Source organism: Neofelis nebulosa, chromosome 17 (assembly GCF_028018385.1).
Source record: "Neofelis nebulosa isolate mNeoNeb1 chromosome 17, mNeoNeb1.pri, whole genome shotgun sequence".
Taxonomy (NCBI): Eukaryota; Metazoa; Chordata; class Mammalia; order Carnivora; family Felidae; genus Neofelis; species Neofelis nebulosa.
In genome coordinates, this window is record NC_080798.1 from 15,410,713 (window position 1) to 15,423,469 (window position 12,757).

The following is a 12,757-nucleotide window of genomic DNA, read 5'->3' on the forward strand; positions in this document are numbered from 1 at the left end:
GGAACTGAGAGGGTGCGAGGCCTCTCCCTTGCTCTAGGACGGAGGGGCACCTTGCACTGACCCCGGTTTCTTTTTTTTTTTTAATTAATTAATTTATTTTTTTTTAATGTTTATTTATTTTTGAGACAGAGAGAGACAGAGCATGAATGGGGGAGGGGCAGAGAGAGAGGGAGACACAGGATCAGAAGCAGGCTCCAGGCTCTGAGCTGTCAGCACAGAGCCCGACGCGGGGCTCGAACTCACGGACTGTGAGATCATGACCTGAGCCAAAGTCGGCCGCTTAACCAACTGAGCCACCCAGGCGCCCCTGACCCCAGTTTCAACCTCACTCCCCCATCTCCACTGCAGGGGGCTGGGGGGTGGTGGGGTCCAGTAGGCAGCACAAACTCCACGAAGCAGAACTCACTCTTCCCCTCGCTGTGCCTGTCTTGGTACATGGAACTGCCTTCCCAGTTCTTCAGGCCACAGCCCTTCGGTCACTCTCTGCTCCCCTCGTGCCCACGTAGGTCAGACCCTGGCGGCTCCTTCTCTAAACCATTACCAGAATCCGCCCTTACTCTCTTCCTCCCCGGTCCCTCCCTGGTCCCTCCCCGGTCCTGTCCACTGTTTTCTCCCCATCTGGAGAGTCACGACAGCCCCTCCACCATCTCCTCGCTCCCCCGCCCCCACGCAGCCAGAGCGACCCTGCGGACACCGGTGTCTGGTCACATCCCTCCCCCGCTTGGAGCCCTCATGTAGCTCCATCTCAGGGGAAAGGACAGAGCTGTCCCCGTGATCCACAGAGCCCCACGTGGTCTGCCCCCTGCCTTCCGTTTCAACCCACCTCCTCTCTCTCGTGCTCTGGTCTTGCTGTCCTAACTCTGCAGACTCTTTTTTTTTTTTTTAATCTTTATTTATTTTTGAGAGAGAGAGAGACAATGTGAGCGTGGGGGAACAGGGAGAGAGAGGGAGACACAGAATCGGAAGCAGGCTCCAGGCTCTGAGCTGTCAGCACAGAGCCTGACGTGAGGCTCAAACTCCCAAACCACGAGATCATGACCTGAGCTGAAGTCAGACACTTAACTGACTGAGCCGCCCAGGCGCCCCAGTCTGCAGACTCATTCTTGACTCCGACCTTTGCGCTGGCTAGTCCCTTCTGTGGCTACTCTTCCCCTCAATCTTGTGTGATTGCCTCCATTTTATGACTCAGGCCTTAGCCCACATATCACCTCCTCAGAGAGGACTTCCCTGGCCGGCCAAAGGAAAAGCCACTCGCACTGTGTGATGCAGGAGTCTGCGGTCATTTCCTCCTTCCTTATAGGCGCAGAGTTGAGTGTTGTGTCTTCCCCTTCTCAAATGTCGGCCCAAGAGGACGGGGAAGTTTGCCTACTTGTTCACTGCTGTCACCCGGGCTTTCTGAGAGGGCGGGGCATATAGTAGGTGCTCAATAAAAGCTACTGGACTGAGGGTGCTGGGACGGGTGTAGTTCCCAGGGCCAGACACTGTCTAAATGACCTTACGCACCCGTTATGTATTTACCCCTCACCTGTGGGGCAGGTGGCCACCCGCCCTGTCTCACAAAGCATAAAACCAATCCTAGAGAGGTCTGGCAGTTTTCCCAGGCTGCACAGCTGGCCGTGGTGGAGCTGGGATTCAGGCGGAGCCCAGCCACCACCTCGGCGGAAGTAGGTTTAGGACCCCCAAATCTCCAGGTGAGGAAAAGGCCAAAGAACGGCAGGAGTTGCCTGAGGTCGATCTGTGAATGGCTGCCGCTGGATTCGAACTCAGGTCGCCCTCCCCGTGCAGCCTTAAGCTCAACAGACCGTGTCTCTCTGGGGGAAGCACCCTCCCTCCATGCTGACGCTCCGGGACCATTAGCTGGAAGAGGAGCGGGTGCGGGACGTGGGTCTCCATGAATAATTGAGGGTCTCAGGCAGGTGGCCGCCCGGCAGCTGTCACCCTGGTGCGGGCGGGGAAGGGGCGGTGATGACGTCACTTCCTCCCCCGCGGGGCCACTGGCGCGGGTTATAAGGAGCTGCCGCGCCGTCCCGCGCGGCGCCGAGCACCCTGGTCCCGACGCCCCACCATGCAGAGCCGCGGGCCCGCCTCCGTGCTGCTGTTGCTGCCGCTGCCCCTGCTTCTGGCGCTGCTGCCGGGGGCCGGTGAGTGCCAGGAACTGGAGAGGGCACCTCTGCGGCCAGCTCAGGGACCAGGGACTGGGGGGGCGGGGGGCGGGAACGGTGCACCCATTGGGGTTGGACTAGAGACTTCACGGGCTGAGCTTCCAGGTAGGGACGGTGCACCTGGCAGGCAGGCTGGGGAGGGGACCGTGGATCAGCACCGAGGACAGTGCCCGCGGGGTACCGAGGGTACCAGCACCCACCTCCTTCCTCCACAGCCACCGCTGCTCCCTTGGCGCCAAAACCCTCCAAGGAAGAGGTGAGGAGTGCAGACCCCTTGCCCTGCCTCATCTTCCCCAGACCCTGGCCCTCCCTGACCGGCCTCCGTGATCATCTCCCTCCCAAACTTCCCACTGCTCTCATTCCTCCCGTCTGCCCTACCCTCAACCTCCCCTCTGACCCTTCACGCCCAGCTGACCCGCTGTCTGGCAGAAGTGGTCACAGAAGTGCTGACGCTGGGCCAGGCCCAGAGAAGCCCCTGCACAGCTCTCCTCCACAAAGGTAAGGAGGGCCCAGGCCCCAGAGCCTCTTGGGAGCCCCCACCCCACCCGGGGTTCCGGCCGGGGCTGCCTGGAGGAAAGGTGGTCTCATCCCAGGGCCCCCTTGCCTGGGCTGGCACGGCACACCCGGTGTCCCGTCCGGCCTCCAGCCCCACCCTGGGGGGGTCCCTGCAGAGGCACGGGATGGGGGCAGAGAACATCCCCCAGACCTGACCCTCCTCTCCCGGTTTTGGGCAGCCCCCCTGTGGGGCCTCGGGCAGGCCCCAGAACTCCTCCAGGTCCGGTTCCCGATTCTGGTGCACAGAGAGCATCCTCTCTCTTTCCACCAGAGATGTGTGAGACAGAGCCCTACGGCTGTGTGTCCACCAAAGAGAAAGGCCTGCTGGTTGGGGATTTCAAGAAGCAAGAGGCTGGGAAGATGAGGTCCAGCCAGGAAGCGAGGGATGAGGAAGAGGCAGCCGAGAGGGCCCACAAGTCTGAGGTGCGGGAACAGACCATCCGTGAGCAGCTCCATAGCCGGCTCCACCAGGAGGAGGAGGAGGAGCAGGAGCGGGAGGAGGAGGAGAGGAAGAAGAGGGGGCCCGTGGAACCCTTCGAAGGCCCGTGGAAGCGGCGCCCAGAGGGTGGAGGGCGGCCCCACAAGCGAGTGGCAGAGCAGGCCAGTGACGAGGAAACAGCCCAGTTTGAGGCCGAGGAGAAGGGTGTGCAGGTGCTGGGCGCGGGCCACGGCCTGTGGCAGGGGGCCGAGGCGGGTGGAGGAGAAAGGCACGAGGACTCACCGCATCACCACCGCCTCCGCCAGCCAGAAGCCGGGCCCAAGCAGGAGGAGAAGGAAGAGGCTTCCGAGAGGGAGGTGAGTGGAGGCCACGGGCAAGCGGGGTAGGCCAAACGGCCCGTGGAATCGACTACCAAATGGGTACCAGTTGGGCCGTAAACGGCCACTGTCCACCGCAAATGGACCATGGTGACCGGAACGGACACCAGGACTAGGCAGCGACATCCGAGCAAGGCCCCTGCTTGGCCAAGATGGCTTCCACACCAAGAGTACAGTAACCAAGATGGCCACCAGAATCGCGCGGAAGCGTCCGAGTGAGCCGCCACCGTAGTCAGTAACGCGCAGTCTGGCCACGTGAAAAGTGGCTGCCGTGCTCGGTTCGCTGGACCACAGGTGGACACCACTGCTGGGCCGTGGAAAGAAAGACGTCCCCGTGACTGGCGGCAGCAGCCTAACCGGCCAGCACCTCACAAATGGGTCAGGGCCCCTTTACTAGCCACACCTGTTGTCGTTGGCCGTGGCGGTCCACGCAGACTGCCCCGCTGGCCACGTCGGCCAGTCTAACTCTTCCACTGCGGTCACCACCGCGGTCCGTGGGGACCAGAGGACCGCTGCCGGCTGCCGGCATGCAAACCGACATGGCCCACGTTCATGGGTGACTCCTGAGGGGGGCCTGCCCTTGAAGGTGGGTGTGCTGATCAACCCGTTTCTGATCCCCCCAGGAGCATGACACGGTGCGGCTGGAGCACGTGCGAGATGAGCTAAAGAAGGCAACGGAGCTTCTGGGGGAGGAGATCAGGAGGGAGGGATGACCCCCGACCTCGCGTCCTCCTTCCTGACACACCCTATGGCTTATGACTGTTGACCCCCAAAGCTCGCCTAACACCCCACTCCGTTCCCCAGCCTGCAGGAATGGGGGGACAGGTGTGCCACGCGACCAGGCCCGAGGGGCCGAGTCTGAGCTGGGTAGAGGGGCTGGGCTCCAACCGACTCGGGAAACACCCGGCCACCCATGTAACCCACTCCAACCCTGCCGAGTGAATAAAGCACAAAGAAAACCGCTAAGGCTCGTGTGGCACTTGATGTTAGACAGACGGGGACCCGGGAACGGTCTCTGGTTGTCAGAACTGGGATTTTATTAAATTGGAAATCCTATTAACAATGAGGTCAGACGGGGTCATCAGGGAGAGGTTTCGAGGCTGGGGTGGGAGGTAGCCGGTTTTGGCTGCGGCCACTGTGGACCACGATGTCGTCGTATTCATCCTGGGGACAAAGGGGGCAGGCACAGGGGCTCAGGCGGCTGTCACCCCGCCTGCTGTCCAGCTGCTTCCACCCACCCCGACAGCTGGGTCTTGTCTCGAAGCCCCAGCTCGCCCAGTCATCCTTCAACTTCCCTGCTCTTAGTTTTCCACACACCACGTTCAAGGTCACCTGTGTTCTCCCACCACCACTGCCTGGGCTCCGGCCCCACTGCTCTGCCAGTACTTAGGAAGCCACAGCCACTGGGGTCTCCCTCCTCCGCCCCCTCCCTCTGCCTCTACCCAGATTCCTCGCCGCCCCCCCCAACATCGTCCCTGCCCAGAGTGGGGTCTCTGCCACCTGGGTTCTCCAACGCAACCTCCTCACTGGAGGTCTCTCCCCACTGCCGCCAGGGTTGGAATCAGTGCTTCCCGGAGCCTGAGTTCTCCGACTCCTGCCCTGTGAGATCACTCCCTACGCTGTCAGCCACCATTGCCAACCAGTACCATTACCAGTCACCACGATCGAGGTCTTTTCTCTAACTCTGCCCGAGTTCCACCTCTGCCCTTGCCTTCGGTTCCCCACCACCACTACCCACGTGCTCCCCACCACCCCTGCCCAGGTCTCCCCGCACAGCCGCCCGAGTTCTCGAATCACAGCAGCCCGAGGTCAGTCTCAACGTGCTGCCTAGTGTCTCTTCTCCCCCTTCCCGCCTGCCCGTTTACCCTGACCCCCCGGCTGGGCCGCCCGGTCTTGCCCCCCCACTCACACCCTCGTCCCCGCTGTCACTGTCGCTACTGCTGCTGCAGGGGCCGGGTCTGTCGTCCTCGTCCTCGGGCTCAGCGGCTCCATGTGCACGGAGAAGGCGGGCGAGGATGGGGTTGGGCCGGAGCGTGGCACTACCCAGTGGGGTGCGGCCACCGTACATGCGGGCGGCAGGGTCGGCCCCTGCCCTCAGGAGAAGCTCCAGCACGTCGGCTGCTTGGGCCTCCACTGCCAAGTGCAGGGGGCTCCGGCCGCACGTGGGCTCCTGCGAGGCGCAACAGATGGGTCAGGGAGGCCCTGCCCCACTCTGGGGGCCAAGCCTCCCTGCCACATCCTCTCCCCAGGGCAGCTCACCGGTTTGTTGAGGTCAGCTCCAGCCTCCCGGAGCAGCCGGACCATCTCTGCATCTTTGTGGATGACGGCCACGTGAAGCGGGGTATGGCCTGTGGATAGGGCGACAGGTGTCGGACGATGGGGGTGAGGGGCCTGGGCCTCAAATGCCAAGGTCCCAGGGGATGGCTTTGTAGCCTGAGGAGACTGAGTTTGGGGTACAGCTCCTGATTTCCTGGGTATGTCAAAGAGGCTTCTGCAGCCCAAATGCCTACATCTCAGTGGTCTGGAACTTACTGGGGGTGCCAATGCCCGGCTTGTGGCATGTCTGGGGCTTATGGATGAAGCGCCTGGGGGCTTTGGACAGGAGGCCTGGATCTTGGGACCAGGAGACCGAGTCTCTGGTCTTTACTTCACAAAGGGCCTGGACCCCAAATTCCTGGGTCCCGAGTAGTTGAAGGGCCTGCAACCTTAGAAGGTGGAGTGGGTCCTAGACACGGGGTCCTGGGTGATCTCAGTCCCTTTGTGGAAGGGGCTTAGGTCCAGGCAGTCGGGCTTAGAGGTGGGGGAGCCGAGACTCAGATGCCTTTTTTCTCATGAGGCCTGGCTGAGGGCTGTCCTTGAACCCAGTGTCAATCTCTGGGAACCTGGGCCTTGAGTTCCCTCATCCCGGGCGGGCTGGAACCTGTGGCTGGTGAGAGGGTGGGAGCTGTGCCTTCAGGCTGGGCAAGCTGGACCCAAGAACTGGATCTTAGTGGCTCCAGGCCTGTGGGTGACAGGTCTGGGTCCCACGTGGTCCGGGTGCCGAGTTCCACATGACCAAGTCTCAGTAATCTGGGGCTCGACTGGGGACCGTTCCCAATGCCTGGGCACCTGAAGCCTCGGTATTATTCCCCAAGGGGCTGGGTCTTGAGTCAGGAGAACCAAGCCCAGAGCCAGGAATTCTCGCTCCGCCTGGGAGCCCGAGCCCTGCCCGGTGCCTGTGAACCCCTCACCCTCATAGTTTTCAGCCTCCAGCTGCAGCTTCCAATCCTCCTCGCTCTCGTCATCTTCCTTCTCCGAGTCGGGGTCGGGGTACGAGGCGACAGGCAGGCGGTCGGCGTCAGAGGTGCGGTCGGGGCCCTGAGCGAGGTAGGTGTTGGGGGCTCCCCTGGCGCACCGGGGACGGGGCTGGAGTAGCACACGGGCGCAGGCGTGTGCCCTCATGCGACAGGCCAGGTGCAGTGCCGTGTGGCCCCCGCGCTCCGCCACACGCAACCCGGCACCCGCCGCGTACAACTTCTCCACTGTGGAGGCCTCCCCCAGGATGGCTGCCAGGTGAAGGGCTGTCTGCGGGAGCAGAGGGCAGGGATCAGGGGGTGCACGGAGAACCCAGTCCCAAGCCCTAAACTGTCCCAGGGGGGCTCACCTGGCCCAGGTCATTCTGCAAGTCCAGGTACTCGGTGCCAGCCGCGAAGCCTAGGAGGAAATCCAGGAAGGGCTCATGCTGATGAATCACTGCCAAGTGCAATGCCCTGAAGACAAAAACAGGGAGCAGAGCATAGAAGTCTGGAACCAACTGTCAGGAATCTAGGAGGGTCAGGTCAGTTAAGTCAGCATATTTGTTTAATCAGTGCTTTGGTTTTTAAAAATTTTTTAAGTTTATTTACTTTGAGAGAGAGAGAGAGAAAAAGTGAGAGTGGGGGAAGGGCAGAGAGAGGGAGAGAGAGAGAATCCCAAGCAAGCTTCCGCACTGTGGGCGTGGAGCCCGATGCGGGGCTCGAACCCACGAACCGCGAGATCATGACCTGAGCTGAAGTCGGATGCTTAACCAACTGAGCCACCCAGGCGCCCCTAATCGGTGTGTATTAAGTAGGACTTCTACTGCCTCCCAAGACGAAATAACAGGGACCAGATTTCCCTCCCGTCTGAATCAATCAAAAAAATCTGACAAACTATGGTATAGGAAGCAACAGTTTTCCAGATACTAGTCCTCATGCAATGAATGACCATGATTCCTAAAGAGGAAACAAAATGAGGTGAGTCCTTCAACTGATTGCCAAGTTTACCGTCTTGAGAGTAGACACCGCACAGAGAGGGGCCTCGCAGATTGCATACGAGGCAAGAAGGAGTGGAGGCTGGGGAAGGCAGGCAGCTAGAGTCAGAGGACAGAGAACCCAAGAGGAGAGGGCTGAACAGGGAGAGACCCTGGGGGGTCTACAGAGGGGCCTCTCGAGTATTTGGGAGAGTGCTGATTAATGCAGGGGTGTGAAGAAACCATCCAAAAAGATTAGGGAAACATGCCCATCGCTCACAGGAGACCAGGAATAATGCCTGTTCCCACCAATCAGACTAGGAAAAACCCAAGGACCTTGGGTAGAATACTCTGGAAGGTTCTTACCTCAGTTGTGGGGAATAATAAGCCCTAGATGAGGGCTGCTCAGGACCCACCCAACAAATCATAAAAGCAAAACCCCAAAGGATCAATCCGCTTACAAGTAGTTGGTTTTTTTTTTTTTAATGTTCATCTACTTTTGAGAGAGAGAGAAAGAGAGAGAGAGACAGACAGACAGACAGACAGAAGGCAAGTGAGGAAGGGGGGCAGAGAGAGAGAGGGAGACACAGAATCCCAAGCAGGCTCCAGGCTCTAAGCTATCAGTACCGAGCCCGATGTGGGGCTCAAACTCACTAACCGTGAGATCGTGACCTGAGCAGAAGTCAGACACTCAACCAACTAAGCCACCCAGATAACCCGAATCGCTTACGAGTAGTTTAACTGCATCCCAAAACAACACTCAACAATATTTATAGGAATCCACAGCTTGCTGGCCTAACAAGGTAAAATTCACAATATTTGGCATCTAATCAAAGATTACCAGGTAGGCAAATAAGCAGGAAAACATGATCCATAATGAGAACGATCAATCAGTTGAAATTGACCCAGAAATGACTCAGATGTTGGAATTAACGAACAAAAACATTAAAAGAGTTCATTATAAGTGAATCTCAAACATTCAAAAAGTTAAGTAGAGACATGGATGATAAAAAAAAAAAAAAGACTCAAACCAAACTCCTAGTGATAAAAACTATAGCATCTGAAATGAAAAATACACTGGATGGGATTAGTAGTAGATTAAACACCGCAGGAAAAAAAGATTAGCAAACTTGAAGACTTCACAATAAGAGCTATTCTTTTTTTTTTTTTTTTTTTTAATTTTTTTTTTCCAACGTTTTTTATTTATTTTTGGGACAGAGAGAGACAGAGCATGAACGGGGGAGGGGCAGAGAGAGAGGGAGACACAGAATCGGAAACAGGCTCCAGGCTCCGAGCCATCGGCCCAGAGCCTGATGCGGGGCTTGAACTCACGGACCGCGAGATCGTGACCTGGCTGAAGTCGGACGCTTAACCGACTGCGCCACCCAGGCGCCCCAATAAGAGCTATTCTTAATGAAACACAAGAGAACATTTTTTTTAACGTTTATTTATTTTTGAAAGAGAAAGAGACAGACTGCGAGCAGGTAGGGGCGGAGAGAGACGGAGACACAGAATCCAAAGCCGGCTCCAGGCTCTGAGCTGTTAGCACCGAGCTGGTTGCGGGGCTTGAACACAGAAACTGCGAGATCGTGACCTGAGCCAAAGTCAGACACTTAATTTAATTTTCCAAATCCACAGATCCAAGAAGCTCAATGACTCCCAAGAACAAGAAATACTGAAAAAAAAAAAAAACAAAAACAAAAAAAAAACTATGCAAAAGTCCTGTTCAAAAACAACGATGAAAACAAAAATTTCACACGAGCCAGAGACAAAACTACTTTAAGTACAGAAAAATAAAAATAAGGCAAGGGAACACAATGGAGCACCATTTTCAAGTATTCAGACAGTCAACCCAGAATTCTTTAACCCAGCGAAAACGTCTTTCAAACACGAAGACAAAATAATGACGCCGAGAAAACTCATCAGCAGCAGACCCATATCACCAAAGCAACATTAAAGGAAATCTGCGAGCAAAAGGAAAATGACATCAGACCACAATACGAACTTACAGAAAAGAATCACGAAAACTGAAAATAGTAACTATGTGGGTCAATATGGAAGATTTTTTTTCTCTTGTTACTGTAAGGCTCTTCAGAAGGTAATTTGGAAAAATAGTTGAGTGTTTAAACAAAAATACTAACAAAGTATGGGGGAGTTTAGGACACACGTGTAAATAGAATGTATGGCAACAATAACGTGGAGGCCAGGAGGGGACAGATGGAAATATATTCTCTTCTAAAGTTCTTTCATCTTTTACCGTATGTGAAATGACATATAAAAAAAGCAGAAGTCAGCAAACTTTTTCTATAAAGGCCAGCTAAAGATTTTAGGCTTTGTGGATCCTACCGTGTCTCTTTTAACCTACTCAGCTCTGCCCTTGTGATACAAAAGCAGCCACTGGCAGTATATAAATGACCCCGCATGGCTGTATTCCAACATAACTTTCTTTGTGCAGTCTGAAATGTGAATTTCACGTAACTTTCACTTGCGGCAAACTATTATTCTTCTCTTCTGATTTTTTTCAACCATTGAAAATGTAAAAACCATTCTTAGCTCACAGCCTTAGGAAAGCAGATGGCTGGCCAGATTTTGCCTGGAGGCCACAGTTGGCCAACCATTTAAATAACAGAACAAAGAGAAAGTTAGTAAAGCCAGAGGGCCTGGCTGGCTCAGTCAGTAAAGCATGGTTGTTGAGTTCTAGGTTGTCAGTTTGAGCCGCACGTTGGGAGTAGAGATTACTTAAAAATTTTAGTCGGTTAAGCATCCGACTTCAGCTCGGGTCATGATCTCATGGCTCTTGGGTTCGAGCCCCGCGTCGGGCACTGTGCTGACAGCTCGGAGCCTGGAGCCTGCTTTGGATTCTGTATCTCCCTCTCTCTCTGCTCCTCCCCTGCTGGCACTCTCTCTGTCTCTGTCTCTCTCTCAAAAATAAATAAACATTAAAAAGTTTTTAAAAAAAATAGAGAACACTGCACCCAACAACAGAATATCCATTATTTTCAAGTGCACACATAATGTTCTCCACCATAAAACAATTCTCAATAAGTTTAAGAGGATTCAAGTCACATAAAGTATGTTCTCAGTCTACAATGGAATTAAATTGAAAAGCAATTAAAAGAAAAAAAAGGGCACCTGGCTGGCTCAGTCAGAAGATCATGTGACTCCTGATCCTGGGGTCATGAGTTCAAGCCCCGCATGGGGTGTAGAGATTACTTAAATAAATAAAACTTTAAAAAAAATCAATTTAAAAAGGGACATTTGGAAGACCTTCCAAATACCTTGAAACTATATAACATACTTCTAAATAATCCACTGGCCAAAGAAGAAATCAAAAGAGAAATTAGAAAGTATATTGAATTAAATGAAAATGAAAACACAGTATATCAGAATTTGTGAGACTGCTAAAGCAGTACTATGGGAAATTTATAGCATGAAACACCTATATTAGAAAAGAAAGGTCTCAAATGGATAAGCTTAGCTGCCACCTTAAGAAACAAAAAAAAAAAAAAAAAAGAAAAGAAAAAGAAAAAGAACAAATTAAACCCAAAGTAAGCAAAAGAAGGGCAAGAATGAAAGTCAGAACAGAGATCAATGAAATAGAAAGCAAAAATCCAATAAAGAAAATTAATGAAACCTAAGCTGGTTCTTCAAAAAGATCACTATTTCCTGAGTGCGTATTATGGGTCAAGCACTGTTCGGTCACTGAGGACAGAAGAGTGAACACAATGAACAAAAAACCCAGTACAATCCGTCACAGGGGCCTTTACAACCATTGTCCCTTCTACATGGAGTCCTCCCCCCCCCCCAAATAATTCACTGGTCTCATTTTCCTGCTTTATTTTTTCCCAAATACCTTACTACCTTCAGACATACCATTTCCCTGCCTTTCTTTTATATTGTTTTTCATTTTTCTGTCTTTCTTCCTTTCCTCTCTCTTTCGCTCATTCTCACTTTGTGTCTTTCTTTCCTTCTCTGACCCTTTCTTTCCTTCTTTCTCCTTTTTTCCCTCCCAGCTTCCTTCCTGTCTTCCTGTCAGTCCATCTGTCCTATCGATATACCCACCCTTGGAACGCAAACTCCACAAGGGTTTAAGCTTTTGTCTGTTTTCTTCACTGCTTTATCACAGCACCTAAAACAGGCCCTGGAACCTGGTAGTGTTCAATAAATATTTCACACGTGAACCCTGCTATAATGGAGCTTACGTTTTCTCTTTGAATGTAAGATTTTAAGATCAGTGCTCAGAAGGTAGAATCTTGGAGTCAAGGCCAAGTATTAATTTTGGAAATCTAAGTCCCAGGCTCATAAAGCAGGAGCTAAGGATCAAAGATCATATTTGGAGGTAGGAGGTCAGGAGGGGGTGCTGTCTGAACTACAGCTCTAACAAAGGTCTCAGGAATAAGGTCAGGAAGATCAATAGAGTTTTGAGATCAATGGATAGGGATGTGGAGCTCTCTATGAACCAGAGTTCAAGAAAGGAAGATCAGAAATTAAGGCGCTAAGATCAAAGTTGGACAGTAAATTGCTTTTACTGAGGTGAGGGCTTGGCGGTTAGGGATCAGAAAGTCAAGCATCACAAGTTAGATTTAGGAGTGAAAGGTTAGGAAGCCGGGTTCAGAGACTAATAAGGAATCAGACGTCGAATCCTTGGGCCCGGTTTGGCAGCCTAAGGTTCACTCACGTGTCCCCATCCTCAGTGACGTAGCCGAAGACGAGGGGCGCCCACGACAGACCCGGGCCCAGCTCGGCGCCCAGCCCCGGTCCTCCGGGGGCTGCTGCGTCCGGACCCAGAGAGCCCAGTCCACTGTCGCACCATTCGTCGGCCTCCACAACTTTCCCCAAGCACGCGACCCCCGCCATAGCCCCCGACGCCTCAGGGGTCCCAGCGGCCGCCCGCCTATAACTAAGCTCTGCCTGAAGTCCTGGCGCTTCCGCCCTGCGGGGAATTCCCCAACACTCCCCCTGACTTATCCAATCA

General features: G+C 54.0%; 2 protein-coding genes across 3 annotated transcripts; one reads left to right on the plus strand and one right to left on the minus strand.

Annotated features, from left to right (window-relative positions):
- Window positions 1–149: 149 nt before the first annotated feature.
- Window positions 150–4,499, plus strand: CCER2 (coiled-coil glutamate rich protein 2). The gene is made up of 5 exons (XM_058707736.1): window positions 150–2,141; window positions 2,378–2,418; window positions 2,573–2,660; window positions 2,989–3,512; window positions 4,157–4,499. Exons 1-5 carry the CDS (start codon window positions 2,066–2,068, stop codon window positions 4,244–4,246), a joined length of 819 nt encoding a protein of 272 aa, XP_058563719.1. The 5' UTR covers window positions 150–2,065; the 3' UTR covers window positions 4,247–4,499.
- Window positions 4,500–4,547: 48 nt separating this feature from the next.
- Window positions 4,548–12,729, minus strand: NFKBIB (NFKB inhibitor beta). 2 transcript variants are annotated; one of them, XM_058707735.1, is made up of 6 exons: window positions 12,461–12,729; window positions 7,177–7,282; window positions 6,764–6,890; window positions 5,793–5,881; window positions 5,443–5,703; window positions 4,548–4,697 (listed from the first exon to the last, which is right to left on the minus strand). In XM_058707735.1, exons 1-6 carry the CDS (start codon window positions 12,637–12,639, stop codon window positions 4,602–4,604), a joined length of 858 nt encoding a protein of 285 aa, XP_058563718.1. In that variant the 5' UTR covers window positions 12,640–12,729; the 3' UTR covers window positions 4,548–4,601. The 2 variants fall into 2 exon arrangements, with proteins under 2 accessions (XP_058563718.1, XP_058563717.1); XM_058707734.1 differs by having other exon boundaries at window positions 6,764–7,097.
- Between the last annotated feature and the right edge of the window lie 28 nt (window positions 12,730–12,757).